A 14512-nucleotide genomic window follows, 5' to 3' on the forward strand; every position below is an offset into this window, starting at 1 on the left:
GCTTGAGACTCTTCCACAACTGCTTGAGACTCTTCCACAACTGCTTGAGTCTCTTCCACAACTGCTTGAGACTCTTCCACGACTGCTTGAGACTCTTCCACAACTGCTTGAGTCTCTTCCACAACTGCTTGAGTCTCTTCCACAACTGTTTGAGACTCTTCCACAACTGCTTGAGACTCTTCCACAACTGCTTGAGACTCTTCCACAACTGCTTGAGACTCTTCCACAACTGCTTGAGACTCTTCCACAACTGCTTGAGACTCTTCCACAACTGCTTGAGACTCTTCCACAACTGCTTGAGACTCTTCCACGACTGCTTGAGTCTCTTCCACAACTGCTTGAGACTCTTCCACAACTGCTTGAGTCTCTTCCACAACTGTTTGAGACTCTTCCACAACATCTTGAGACTCTTCCACAACTGCTTGAGACTCTTCCACAACTGCTTGAGACTCTTCCACAATTGCTTGAGACTCTTCCACAACTGCTTGAGTCTCTTCCACAACTGCTTGAGTCTCTTCCACAACTACTTGAGTCTCTTTCACAACTGCTTGAATCTCTTCCACAACTGCTTGAGTCTCTTCCACAACTGCTTGAGACTCTTCCAGAACTGCTTGAGACTCTTCCACAACTGCTTGAGACTCTTCCACAACTGCTTGAGACTCTTTCACAACTGCTTGAGACTCTTCCACAACTGCTTGAGTCTCTTCCACAACTGCTTGAGACTCTTCCACAACTGCTTGAGACTCTTCCACAACTGCTTGAATCTCTTCCACAACTGCTCGAGAGTCTTCCACAACTGCTTGAGAGTCTTCCACAACTGCTTGAGACTTCCACAACTGCTTGAGACTCTTCCACAACTGCTCGAGAGTCTTCCACAACTGCTTGAGAGTCTTCCACAACTGCTTGAGACTCTTCCACAACTGCTTGAGACTCTTCCACAACTGCTTGAGTCTCTTCCACAACTGCTCGAGAGTCTTCCACAACTGCTTGAGAGTCTTCCACAACTGCTTGAGACTTCCACAACTGCTTGAGACTCTTCCACAACTGCTTGAGAGTCTTCCACAACTGCTTGAGACTTCCACAACTGCTCAAACTGTATTACTTGTGACTCCGCCCGTCCTAAAGCCAGGCTCGTTAAAGCTTCGCCCGTCCCCCAAGATACATTCAACAGTTTTAACACAGTCTGTATTAAAAATAGATGTTTATGAATGAAAAGCAGTTTGCACACGACTCATGACTGATAACGTTCGAATATTTTTCGAACAGTGCTTCCTTTACGACCTATGTTCGAGTCGCCTCGCTGTAACTGCTTCACCCACGTACTACAAATACAAATAATCGCCAACAGAACCTAAACACCTAATCTAACCTATGCCTATTTATGCACAATACCCTCATATATTATGATATTAATTTATATTTGAGAAAATTCCTGTTTTGAATGAACAGCAGGTAAAAAATTATGAATGCGTCTGTGGGGTCGACCGCTGGATGGAATGGACTTAAGTCGAGGACGGGTTGGGGCAGGTTGCCCACGTAATAAATATACTAATAACTGCCAACACAACCTAAACACTTACCTCAGGTTAACCTCACCTGACCTCAATCTTTCGCACACACATAGTTCTAATATATGCAGAATTAATTTATATTTAAGAAAAGTATAATTGGAGGATTAGTTGGAATGTATAAAATTCAAACAGATAACACAGCATCTAAGATAACCTCTCTTAGGCCACATATACAAAAATGTATTGTATAAGAATATTATTTCATGTCAAAGAAAGTAATATTTTTGGCTTTACTCAGTACGAACAAATTGATGAATACCTCTCTCTCTCTCTCTCGTCGCGCCGCCGCTCGAACTACCCTAGCCTAATAATGGCTTGTTTCCCCGTCCCTGTGAGAGTCTGGTGGTTGGCGCTGGAGCCGGGCGAGTACCCCACACCTCACACACCTCCATTGGTCGCTTGGCCTGTTGTGGTCAGTGTTTGGTGACGTCCGTTGTGATGAGTGTGTGGAGTGAATTAGAACAAGTTTCGTCAGGTGTCCTTACTGGCATCCCGTGTCAGCGTGCTGATGAGCAAGGACACTTTTAAGTGTTTCATCATGTATGAATCCTGTTTCTTTGTGTGCGAACATTGCCCATGTTGTGTATAGAAAGTATAAGTACACACATTTGTGCGTTGTGTATTGTATACACACATTTCGTGAAATGTGTGTATATACGTGTGTATATACGTAGCCACACCACGAAGCCTACATGGGTTTCCGTTTACATATTGAAATTGTCTTCATGAAGACATGATGAGACATGATGAGCACTCCACCTCCCGTATTGTAAAGGTAGGTAAGTACCCCCTTAAAGCTGTTATCATCACCAGAGCGACGGTCACTCGCCCTACAGTAAGCTTACAGCCTCACGAGTCTTAGTCTTACCATTATTGTCGTTCTAATTTTCATTGTGGAGTATTTTGTATGCTCAGCTTACCATGGACCTGGTCGAGTTTGTTGTTAATGATTCGCTACTTGGAACAGGGTTCCAAGTAGCACGGGCTATGGTGAGCCCGTAGTTATTGCCTGGTCGAGTATATTGATAAGAGCGCTTGTGGTCATTGAGTTGATGATTAGGGCTCCTGTTGTCGTTAAGTTCATTGTTGTCTTTAGTTAGTTCTATTACAACAAATAACTCTACTACAGCCTTGTAGGCTTACTTCAACACCACACTATGTAGTCCTCAACACCATACTGTGTAGTCCTCTACACCATACTGTGTAGTCCTCTACACCATACTGTGTAGTCCTCTACACCTTACTGTGTAGTCCCCAACACCATACTATGTAGTCCTCTACACCATACTGTGTAGTCCTCAACACCATACTGTGTAGTCCTCTACACCATACTGTGTAGTCCTCAACACCTTACTGTGTAGTCCTCTACACCATACTGTGTAGTCCTCTACACCATACTGTGTAGTCCTCTACACCATACTGTGTAGTCCTCTACACCTTACTGTGTAGTCCTCTACACCATACTGTGTAGTCCTCTACACCATACTGTGTAGTCCTCTACACCATACTGTGTAGTCCTCTACACCATACTGTGTAGTCCTCTACACCATACTGTGTAGTCCTCTACACCATACTGTGTAGTCCTCTACACCATACTGTGTAGTCCTCTACACCATACTGTGTAGTCCTCTACACCGTACTGTGTAGTCCTCTACACCATACTGTGTAGTCCTCTACACCGTACTGTGTAGTCCTCTACACCATACTGTGTAGTCCTCTACACCATACTGTGTAGTCCTCTACACCTTACTGTGTAGTCCTCTACACCATACTGTGTAGTCCTCTACACCTTACTGTGTAGTCCTCTACACCATACTGTGTAGTCCTCTACACCATACTGTGTAGTCCTCTACACCATACTGTGTAGTCCTCTACACCTTACTGTGTAGTCCTCTACACCATACTGTGTAGTCCTCTACACCATACTGTGTAGTCCTCTTCACCATACTGTGTAGTCCTCTTCACCATACTGTGTAGTCCTCAGCACCATACTGTGTAGTCCTCTACACCTTACTGTGTAGTCCTCTACACCATACTGTGTAGTCCTCTACACCATACTGTGTAGTCCTCTACACCATACTGTGTAGTCCTCTACACCATACTGTGTAGTCCTCTACACCTTACTGTGTAGTCCTCTACACCATACTGTGTAGTCCTCTACACCTTACTGTGTAGTCCTCTACACCATACTGTGTAGTCCTCTACACCTTACTGTGTAGTCCTCTACACCTTACTGTGTAGTCCTCTACACTATACTATGTAGTCCTCTACACCTTACTGTGTAGTCCTCTACACCATACTGTGTAGTCCTCTACACCTTACTGTGTAGTCCTCTACACCTTACTGTGTAGTCCTCTACACCATACTATGTAGTCCTCTACACCTTACTGTGTAGTCCTCTACACCATACTGTGTAGTCCTCTACACCTTACTGTGTAGTCCTCTACACCTTACTGTGTAGTCCTCTACACCATACTATGTAGTCCTCTACACCTTACTGTGTAGTCCTCTACACCTTACTGTGTAGTCCTCTACACCATACTATGTAGTCCTCTACACCTTACTGAGTAGTCCTCTACACCATACTATGTAGTCCTCTACACCTTACTGTGTAGTCCTCTACACCTTACTGTGTAGTCCTCTACACCTTACTGTGTAGTCCTCTACACCTTACTGTGTAGTCCTCTACACCATACTGTGTAGTCCTCTACACCTTACTGTGTAGTCCTCTACACCTTACTGTGTAGTCCTCTACACCATACTGTGTAGTCCTCTACACCTTACTGTGTAGTCCTCTACACCATACTGTGTAGTCCTCTACACCTTACTGTGTAGTCCTCTACACCTTACTGTGTAGTCCTCTACACCATACTGTGTAGTCCTCTACACCATACTGTGTAGTCCTCTACACCATACTGTGTAGTCCTCAACACCATACTGTGTAGTCCTCTACACCATACTGTGTAGTCCTCTACACCATACTGTGTAGTCCTCTACACCATACTGTGTAGTCCTCTACACCATACTGTGTAGTCCTCTACACCTTACTGTGTAGTCCTCTACACCATACTGTGTAGTCCTCTACACCATACTGTGTAGTCCTCTACACCATACTGTGTAGTCCTCTACACCATACTGTGTAGTCCTCTACACCTTCCTGTGTAGTCCTCTACACCAAACTGTGTAGTCCTCTACACCATACTATGTAGTCCTCTACACCTTACTGTGTAGTCCTCTACACCATACTGTGTAGTCCTCTACACCTTACTGTGTAGTCCTCTACACCATACTGTGTAGTCCTCTACACCATACTATGTAGTCCTCTACACCTTACTGTGTAGTCCTCTACACCATACTGTGTAGTCCTCTACACCATACTATGTAGTCCTCAACACCATACTGTGTAGTCCTCAACACCATACTATGTAGTCCTCAACACCATACTGTGTAGTCCTCAACACCATACTGTGTAGTCCTCAACACCATACTGTGTAGTCCTCAACACCATACTATGTAGTCCTCAACACCATACTGTGTAGTCCTCAACACCATACTGTGTAGTCCTCAACACCATACTGTGTAGTCCTCTACACCTTACTGTGTAGTCCTCTACACCTTACTGTGTAGTCCTCTACACCTTACTGTGTAGTCCTCTACACCATACTATGTAGTCCTCTACACCTTACTGTGTAGTCCTCTACACCTTACTGTGTAGTCCTCTACACCATACTATGTAGTCCTCTACACCTTACTGAGTAGTCCTCTACACCATACTATGTAGTCCTCTACACCTTACTGTGTAGTCCTCTACACCTTACTGTGTAGTCCTCTACACCTTACTGTGTAGTCCTCTACACCTTACTGTGTAGTCCTCTACACCATACTGTGTAGTCCTCTACACCTTACTGTGTAGTCCTCTACACCTTACTGTGTAGTCCTCTACACCATACTGTGTAGTCCTCTACACCTTACTGTGTAGTCCTCTACACCATACTGTGTAGTCCTCTACACCTTACTGTGTAGTCCTCTACACCTTACTGTGTAGTCCTCTACACCATACTGTGTAGTCCTCTACACCATACTGTGTAGTCCTCTACACCATACTGTGTAGTCCTCAACACCATACTGTGTAGTCCTCTACACCATACTGTGTAGTCCTCTACACCATACTGTGTAGTCCTCTACACCATACTGTGTAGTCCTCTACACCATACTGTGTAGTCCTCTACACCTTACTGTGTAGTCCTCTACACCATACTGTGTAGTCCTCTACACCATACTGTGTAGTCCTCTACACCATACTGTGTAGTCCTCTACACCATACTGTGTAGTCCTCTACACCTTCCTGTGTAGTCCTCTACACCAAACTGTGTAGTCCTCTACACCATACTATGTAGTCCTCTACACCTTACTGTGTAGTCCTCTACACCATACTGTGTAGTCCTCTACACCTTACTGTGTAGTCCTCTACACCATACTGTGTAGTCCTCTACACCATACTATGTAGTCCTCTACACCTTACTGTGTAGTCCTCTACACCATACTGTGTAGTCCTCTACACCATACTATGTAGTCCTCAACACCATACTGTGTAGTCCTCAACACCATACTATGTAGTCCTCAACACCATACTGTGTAGTCCTCAACACCATACTGTGTAGTCCTCAACACCATACTGTGTAGTCCTCAACACCATACTGTGTAGTCCTCAACACCATACTGTGTAGTCCTCTACACCATACTGTGTAGTCCTCTACACCTTACTGTGTAGTCCTCTACACCATACTGTGTAGTCCTCAACACCATACTGTGTAGTCCTCTACACCTTACTGTGTAGTCCTCTACACCATACTGTGTAGTCCTCTACACCATACTGTGTAGTCCTCAGCACCGTACTATGTAGTCCTCTACACCACACTGTGTAGTCCTCTACACCATACTGTGTAGTCCTCTACACCATACTGTGTAGTCCTCAGCACCATACTGTGTAGTCCTCTACACCATACTGTGTAGTCCTCTACACCATACTGTGTAGTCCTCTACACCATACTGTGTAGTCCTCTACACCATACTGTGTAGTCCTCTACACCATACTGTGTAGTCCTCTACACCATACTGTGTAGTCCTCTACACCATACTGTGTAGTCCTCTACACCATACTGTGTAGTCCTCTACACCATACTGTGTAGTCCTCTACACTATACTGTGTAGTCCTCTACACCATACTGTGTAGTCCTCAGCACCGTACTATGTAGTCCTCTACACCACACTGTGTAGTCCTCTACACCACACTGTGTAGTCCTCTACACCATACTGTGTAGTCCTCTACACCATACTGTGTAGTCCTCAGCACCATACTGTGTAGTCCTCTACACCATACTGTGTAGTCCTCTACACCGTACTGTGTAGTCCTCTATACCATACTGTGTAGTCCTCTACACCACACTATGTAGTCCTCTACACCTTACTGTGTAGTCCTCTACACCGTACTGTGTAGTCCTCAGCACCGTACTATGCAGTCCTCTACACCACACTGTGTAGTCCTCTACACCATACTGTGTAGTCCTCTACACCATACTGTGTAGTCCTCTACACCATACTGTGTAGTCCTCTACACCATACTGTGTAGTCCTCAGCATAATACTGTGTAGTCCTCTACACCATAACACAAAGCCTTCACCACCATGTACAGGCGATATTCCACAGGTTCAAAAAATTGTATTCTTTGAATAAAATTTCCTTAGTTCTTTGTGAAAATTATTGTTTAAACTAGTTGTACCCGGCCATGCGTTGCTGTGCTGAGCCACAGCAACCCTCTCCTGTCCCACAGTCCTCCCCACTATTCTCCACTTCCCCCATCCCCTCGTCCTCATCACTATCCCTTACTCCCCAGTCCCTTCTTCCTCCCCACCATTACCCCCTCCTCCATCCCCCTCGTTCTCCCTACCATCCCCCACTCTCATTCCCTTGTCCTCCCCATCATTCCCCACTCCCTCGTCCAATGCGTTCCCAAATGATCTGATGCTCCTTTCACTGAAAAATAAGAACAGTTAAAAAAACGAAATGAAAAACAATGAAAAAATGAAAAATAAATAAAAAATAAACTATATTCACGAAATGAACGGTATGCTAAACAAACAACCATTCCAATGCAATGTCACACAAAATAATTAAATCAAAATGACAATAAATCGAAATCTATGAAAATTTTATTTATCAATGCAATCGGAAACATTGAAATGGAATCGTAACATATTTAGTATAGCGTGTGTTGCTTTTACCTGCAACAGATAGTGTTTTTTAGTTTTTTTTTTTAAACAACACTGTTTAAAAAAAACAGGGTTTTTACCTGTCACAGGTGTGGCAAGTATATAGTATGTATATAAAAACACGCTCGTATTCGAATGGAACGTTATCAAAATTTTGAAGCAACCGGCGAAGACCTTTAGATTAGCGATTTTGAACAAACGAACATATACATTTTTATGTATATAGATTATTGGAAACAAACTTATTCTATAGCAAACAACGATAACTTGATTACTTCTTATGGTCTACAACACCTGTATGAGGTCTTGATGAAACAATGGAGAAATTATTTAGAAAACTTTAATTTATCATAACTAGATATATTAAAATTATCTCCTAAATTATCTAATAAATATATTATTTATTAGAATTAGTTGAAACTAATTTGAAAGTATATACGATGGTCATTTTTTTCTTTTTCTTTGATAAATAGTTTGTTCGATCAGTTATACGTCGACGAATTATTAATTTAAGTGAATTTCGTCAGCGCCAAAGTTGTCCGCTCTTCTCGTAGCGAAACTCAGACTCTTTGTTTAATACGTCGTTTTCTTAACGGAATTAGTTTATGCTTACCATACATCGTTCTTGATAGATGAATGACTCGTCTCGTACATTCCGGGTTAGATGAAACAGTTGTATTTCTTACGGAGTGGCAAAGCCAGAGAGCGAGAAGGTAGAGCGAAGGATAACTCCTCAATACTTATATTCTGAATTGACTATATAGTAGTGATAGCTTGGCACTTTTCCCCTGATAGTTCCTTCCTTCGTTCCGAAATTCTTGTCGGTGGTTCCGGACTAAGATTCCTCAAGAATTTAAGTTCTTACGAAACCTGTACATCATTTCTTAACTGTGGCGGCTGTTTTTGCATAGACTAGACTGTTTACGAGCTCCGAAACTGCACAGCTTACAGTTATTATCGATAGACCACCTCTTAGTGCTACGGAACTCATAATCTAGTCAATAATCACCAGTGTGACTCCAGGAAAACTATGGAATACTGTAATATTTTTGTTGTGTTCAAATTTCGTCCAACTTCATTCAACAGCGACAAAGAACATTAACAATGTATTTATACCAAAATCTAATCAACACCATAAATGTTATGGCTAAATGTTTATTAAGTCATGTAAATCAAAGGTTAAATGTTTATTAAATCATGTAAATCAAAGGTTAAATGTTTATTAAATCATGTAAATCAAAGGTTAAATGTTTATTAAATCATGTAAATCAAAGGTTAAATGTTTATTAAATCAGTTAAATCGAAGGCTAAATGTTTATTAAATCATGTAAATCAAAGGTTAAATGTTTATTAAATCAGTTAAATCGAAGGCTAAATGTTTATTAAATCATGTAAATCAAAGGTTAAATGTTTATTAAATCATGTAAATCAAGGGCTAAATGTTTATTAAATCATTTAAATCAAGGGCTAAATGTTTATTAAATCATGTAAATCAAAGGTTAAATGTTTATTAAATCATGTAAATCAAAGGTTAAATGTTTATTAAATCATGTAAATCAAAGGTTAAATGTTTATTAAATCATGTAAATCAAGGGCTAAATGTTTATTAAATCATTTAAATCAAAGGCTAAATCTTTATTAAATCATTTAAATCAAAGGCTAAATCTTTATTAAATCATTTAAATCAAAGGCTAAATGTTTATTAAATCATGTAAATCAAAGGCTAAATGTTTATTTAATCATGTAATGTTCTGATAGCTTGCAGAAACACCTGACTCAGAATACACAGAATTACAAACTAAAATTTACGACTTTACCGAACAGCTAACACACTTAACAGGTCAACAAGCTTACGAAAACAATCGAAAAAAAAATGCTTTATTCGCGCCACTGAATAATCAGTCTTACAGACCCACGGAATAAGGGACACACAGACTCACGGAGATCTTAAAACGGAATTACAAATACACACAGACATCACAATAGCGTGATTCATCTAATGAACAAATCCTCAAGGGCTGTTATGAGGGTTCGAACCTACGTGTATTGAAGTAAGGGGGAAGAGGTAGAACAGGTTGTTGAGAGAGCCCCGGTGCATGGGGGAGTTGTGTAAAAACCCCGGTTTGTCTCGGAGAGGCTGCAGGATCCGTGTGAGTGCAGTAGCACTCCAGGTTGCAATTCTTTTGACCAAGTTGTGGCGAAATCGAATAAGGCGCGTCTGGGATCATCCCGGACGTTGGTTCGAACCCTCATCACTGCCCTTCTGGATTTGTTCAGAATTCCAAATCTCTGTGTATATTCATATCTCTGCTGTATTTCTATGTATAGTGATGTATTCTTTTTTTTTAATACACCTAAAAGGGGTACCACCTCTGGTGCAAGTGTAGGGACCCATAGCCTCGGAGAAGAAAATAATGAGTACTCAGAGCAGACCTTGTGGCTCCTCACTGAGTACTATGATATTTTCTTCTCCTATCACCCCCATTCTTTTAGTATATATATATATATATATAATATATATATATATATTTATTTTATAATTTCATTACACAAAAAGGGTTACAACATTAGTTACATGCAAGGTACAAGACTACTTGTCACAAGTTGAACAGCTCCTCCAGCTCCTCAGATGGCGGGCAGGAACCATGGAAGCAGTGAGCATTTCCTCTCTGGATCGCCACACTAAGGCGCTGAAAGAGAAAACTGGCAGCTCTAGGGTCTCTAGTTGTTTCAATTAGCTTGGACCCCAGTTCCTTCAAAAAACTAGCAGCACTTTTACCCCAGGCACCAAGTGTCTCTGAGGCAATGGGGACAAAACTGTAGTGGTGATCGAGATCTCCGTATTTACGTGACTTGGCTGCTTCCCGGTGATTGGCAGCACCTCGTGCCTTTGCAGCACTGAAGTTAACATAGGTGTTGGCTAAGATTGAAACGCAAGTGTAGTCCCACACTAACTGTCTCCCATTCTTCCACCGTGATCCTGTCTGGCCGACCAATAGGCTCATCAGAGTTGCGGGGCATCAGATAATTGGGCTCTCTGCTGGACAACCGGCCGTGGTAATGCTTCTCTTGATAATGTCGTTAACCTCGCTGTGTCTTGCATGCCATCCTTCTGTCCTTTGGCAGAGAAGGCCATGCCGTCCGTACCTGTTGGCCTCTGCCTCGCTGCAAATACACCTGTATTCGGTGTGGATTGGGGCAGTGAGGCAGAGAGCCACAGCAATTCGGAGGGCCTGCAGTGTGAGACGAGTGCCAGTTGCTGACATTGGGGCTGCTAATAGGAAGTCCCCTGCATGGGGAGCTGCTACAGCTCTAAGTCGGGCAATATCATGTGGTGGTGTTGCAGCTTCTAGTAATGCCGCAGCTTCTTGGTCGGCAATGAGGCGAACCCAGCTGGATTGTTTATGGACTTCAGAAAGCAGTGGCTGGGGTGCTGGTCCTGCGAGAGAGAAACCCATTTGGTGGTGCAGTCTATAAAGCTGGGATCATATATCCCTGCCTGTTGAACTAGGTGCTCAGGAAGGATTTCCTTCACCAAGTTGTCAGACGCCACTGATGAGGACAGGAACGCTGGTACTGCAATTTGTGTTGCTGTGCGCACGCCAACGCCCCCGAGTCTGACAGGAAGGGAGGCCTGTTTCCACTGTGAGTCGCTGAGAGAAAGGTGTAGGGCTTTTTCTAGCAATGATTTCAGCAAGCTGTCGTACTCTTCTAATTTAATATTATTGAAAGATGGCGAACATCTTAGAAAGTAGGTCAGCCTGGGGAGGGACAAGCATCTGGTGATGAGGTAAAGTGCATCATGAGCATCGATGTCTTCAATCCTCGTTCATCCTCTTCAGGTCAGTGATCTTCTTACCAAGAACCTCGTCGATGGCATTCCCTCCAAGAGGAGCACCTAGAAGTGTGCTGTCCTCAGGGTTGATTATGTGAATGTCAGGCAAAACAACCTTTATTTGCTCTATTATGTGCTGGTTAGTGGAGGTTATTTCGCACTTGGAAGAGTTCAGGGTGAGGCCTAGACTTGCTCCTTGCTCCTGAATTATTTTTATGTCATCCAAGAGTGGGTCTGGTGAGCCAGCTAGAGTACCATCATCCAAAAACCAAATGTTGAGCTCACTGGACTGGTTATTGTGACTTTCTTGATGACTAGGCAGAAAAGAAAAGGAGCAAGGGACACCTGTTGGACACCTTCTTGTGATTCAATTTCATGTTCCCCGAAAAGCAAAGTGAGATTCTTGCTGTAACATGAGTTTACAAACTGGTAGAGGGAAGGAAAAAGCCGATGAACCGCACTGAGTACTGCATCCCTTCTAACCAGATTGAAAGCATTTTTGAAGTCCAGTTTTATCAGGGCTTCTTCATCCGTAATGTTGGCAATGTATGCTCTAGCTGCATGAGCCGCTGATTAACTGTTCTGGTAGCAGCCTTAGCGACAAGGCGCCGGAGTGAATTGGCCACAGCTATCGGTCTGATTCCTCCATCTTTTTTTCCTGAGAGCACAGAGTGAAGCACCAAAAAAGATAAGCCGTATGGTCTCCGGTATGTTGCCAGCTAGACATGTGTTGGCAAATCTAGTAAGTTCCATAAGGAGGCCCTATGCAATGTCTCACAGTAGAGTGTTGAACATTTGTTTGATGTGGTTGGGTCTTAGTCCTGTGAACCCGCCTGCTGATCCTGGTAGGAAGAATAAAGCTGCTTTATGCACCATGGATTCGAGCACACACAGGGATTCTACTCTGGTGATACCGACTAGAGGAACACTGTCATCACGTCGAGCTCTGAGTGGGTGTTTTTCTCTCAGGGCTTGTGCTGTATGGGCGTCTCTGGTGGCAACTGTGTCCTCGCTGGTGATGACTCTGATCGCCCCTATTGTTGCCTTCTTCTATTTTCTTGCTGACTGTTGCTCTGATTTTGGATGCCTCGGTTCTGCTGTTGATACCTTTCCTGCCGTGGGTGTTTTTGGCACGGGTGGGGAGGGGTGCCTGGTTGTCCTCTCTAGGAAAGCTATTTATAGCCATAATGACCGACGAAGCTAGTGATTTGTCTCTCCTTGCAGGGACAGCTAGGCATATGTTACCAAACGGGAGAAGGTTGCGCCATGCTTGGATGGTTCCGGGGGAGTCATTAACCTTTTTCAAGAGGCTGGATAGTTTGGCTGCCGCTTGGAGTCGGGCAGCTTTGGGGGATGTGCTGCAAGGTTCCAATCGATGTTGCTTTAATGGCTTCTAGTACGTTCTCAGTCGAAATAAAGCTGTTGGAGGTGTTTTCCCTGACTGCTGGTGTGTGACCTTGATTGATACTGTCTTTGGGAGGGCGCCACATACCCGGATAATCGGTTCCGTTGTGGGGATGCTTGCGCACACCCCCGTTGAGACGCCCCACCTTGTCACACACTTGGCATGTGCTCTACCTGACGCTGGTTGATGGCTCCTCTTGGCTGAGAGAAGCCTGGCTGTCAGTCGTGACCTGCGACATCGGCGGGCGCTGGGTGGACGCTGGGCGGGCGCTGGGTGGACGCTGGGCGGGCGCTGGGCAGGCGCTGGGCGGGCGCTGGGCGGGCGCTGGGTGGACGCTGGGCGGGCGCTGGGCAGGCGCTGGGCGGGCGCTGGGCGGGCGCTGGGTGGACGCTGGGCGGACGCTGGGCGGACGTAGCGTGGGGGTGGACACAAGGAGGTGGCGGTCGCGGTTGGGTGGGGCAGAGGGGGGCAGACCGGCACCTCTCGACTCGTGGGTTGGGTGACGGTACACACTTGAGGGTAAGGGGGGGGGGGGAGGCAGAGGGGTGACACAAACACATATGTATAATTTCGTGATATATCACTGCACTTGTAATATGGTTCACTGTGGGCTCGATGCACTTAAAACACGATACCTTTTTCCCGAGAGCCGAGGTATCTATTTTTCAAGGATATTTCCATAAACACTTACACACTGGTCACCCCCTCGACTGACCGCACAACACTACCCTCACCCCCCCCCCCCCCAACCATAACCGAGGGAGCCCCTCAGGGCGCGCTTGTTGGCCCTCGCTGCAGTTCAGACGATTCCACACTGCCAGTACTCACCTAGTTGTGTTTGCGGGGGTTGAGCTCTGGCTCTTTGGTCCCGCCTCTCAACCGTCAATCAACTGATGTACAGATTCCTGAGCCTTCTGGGCTTTGTCATATCTACATTTGAAACTGTGTATGGAGTCAGCCTCCACCACATCACTTCCTAGTGCATTCCATTTACTAACTACTTTGACACTGAAAAAGTTCTTTCTTATGTCTCTGTGGCTCATTTGGGTACTCAGCTTCCACCTGTGACCTCTTGTGCTTGTGTCACCCGTGTTAAATAATCCATCCTTGTCCACCCTGTCAATTCCCCTGAGAATTTTGTATGTGGTGATCATGTCTCCCCTAGCTCTTCTGTCTTCCAGCGACGTGAGGTGTAGTTCACGTGATCTGTCCTCATAACTCATGCCTCTTAGTTCTAGGACTAACCTAGTGGCATACCTCTAAACTTTTTCCAGCTTCGTCTTGTGCTTGACAAGTTACGGGCTCCATGCTGGGGCTGAATACTCCAGGATTGGCCTCACATATGTGGCATACAAGGTTCTGAAGGATTCCTTACACAGGTTTCTGAAAGCAGTTCTGATGTTAGCCAGCCTCGCATAGGCCGCTGATGTTA

The 14512-nt window shown here is 44.3% G+C and overlaps 2 protein-coding genes across 2 annotated transcripts in view; one reads left to right on the forward strand and one right to left on the reverse strand.

The window, feature by feature from the left end:
* Positions 1–2142, reverse strand: part of LOC123756234 (flagellar attachment zone protein 1-like) — a 3597-nt gene extending 1455 nt beyond the window's left edge. The window contains exons 1-2 of the mRNA XM_069336700.1: positions 2057–2142; positions 1–1065 (exon numbers count right to left, since the gene is read on the reverse strand). The exon at positions 1–1065 is cut by the window's left edge and continues 117 nt beyond it. Of these exons, the coding sequence (XP_069192801.1) occupies positions 1–1065; positions 2057–2142 (1151 nt within the window). The remainder of the gene's footprint in view (positions 1066–2056) is intronic.
* Positions 2143–2304: 162 nt separating this feature from the next.
* LOC138371690 (splicing factor 1-like) overlaps positions 2305–14512 on the forward strand; it is a 53710-nt gene continuing 41502 nt past the window's right edge. The window contains exon 1 of the mRNA XM_069336701.1: positions 2305–2346. Within this exon, the coding sequence (XP_069192802.1) occupies positions 2305–2346 (42 nt within the window). The remainder of the gene's footprint in view (positions 2347–14512) is intronic.

The sequence above is a fragment of the Procambarus clarkii genome, chromosome 36 (assembly GCF_040958095.1).
Source record: "Procambarus clarkii isolate CNS0578487 chromosome 36, FALCON_Pclarkii_2.0, whole genome shotgun sequence".
NCBI lineage: Eukaryota > Metazoa > Arthropoda > Malacostraca > Decapoda > Cambaridae > Procambarus > Procambarus clarkii.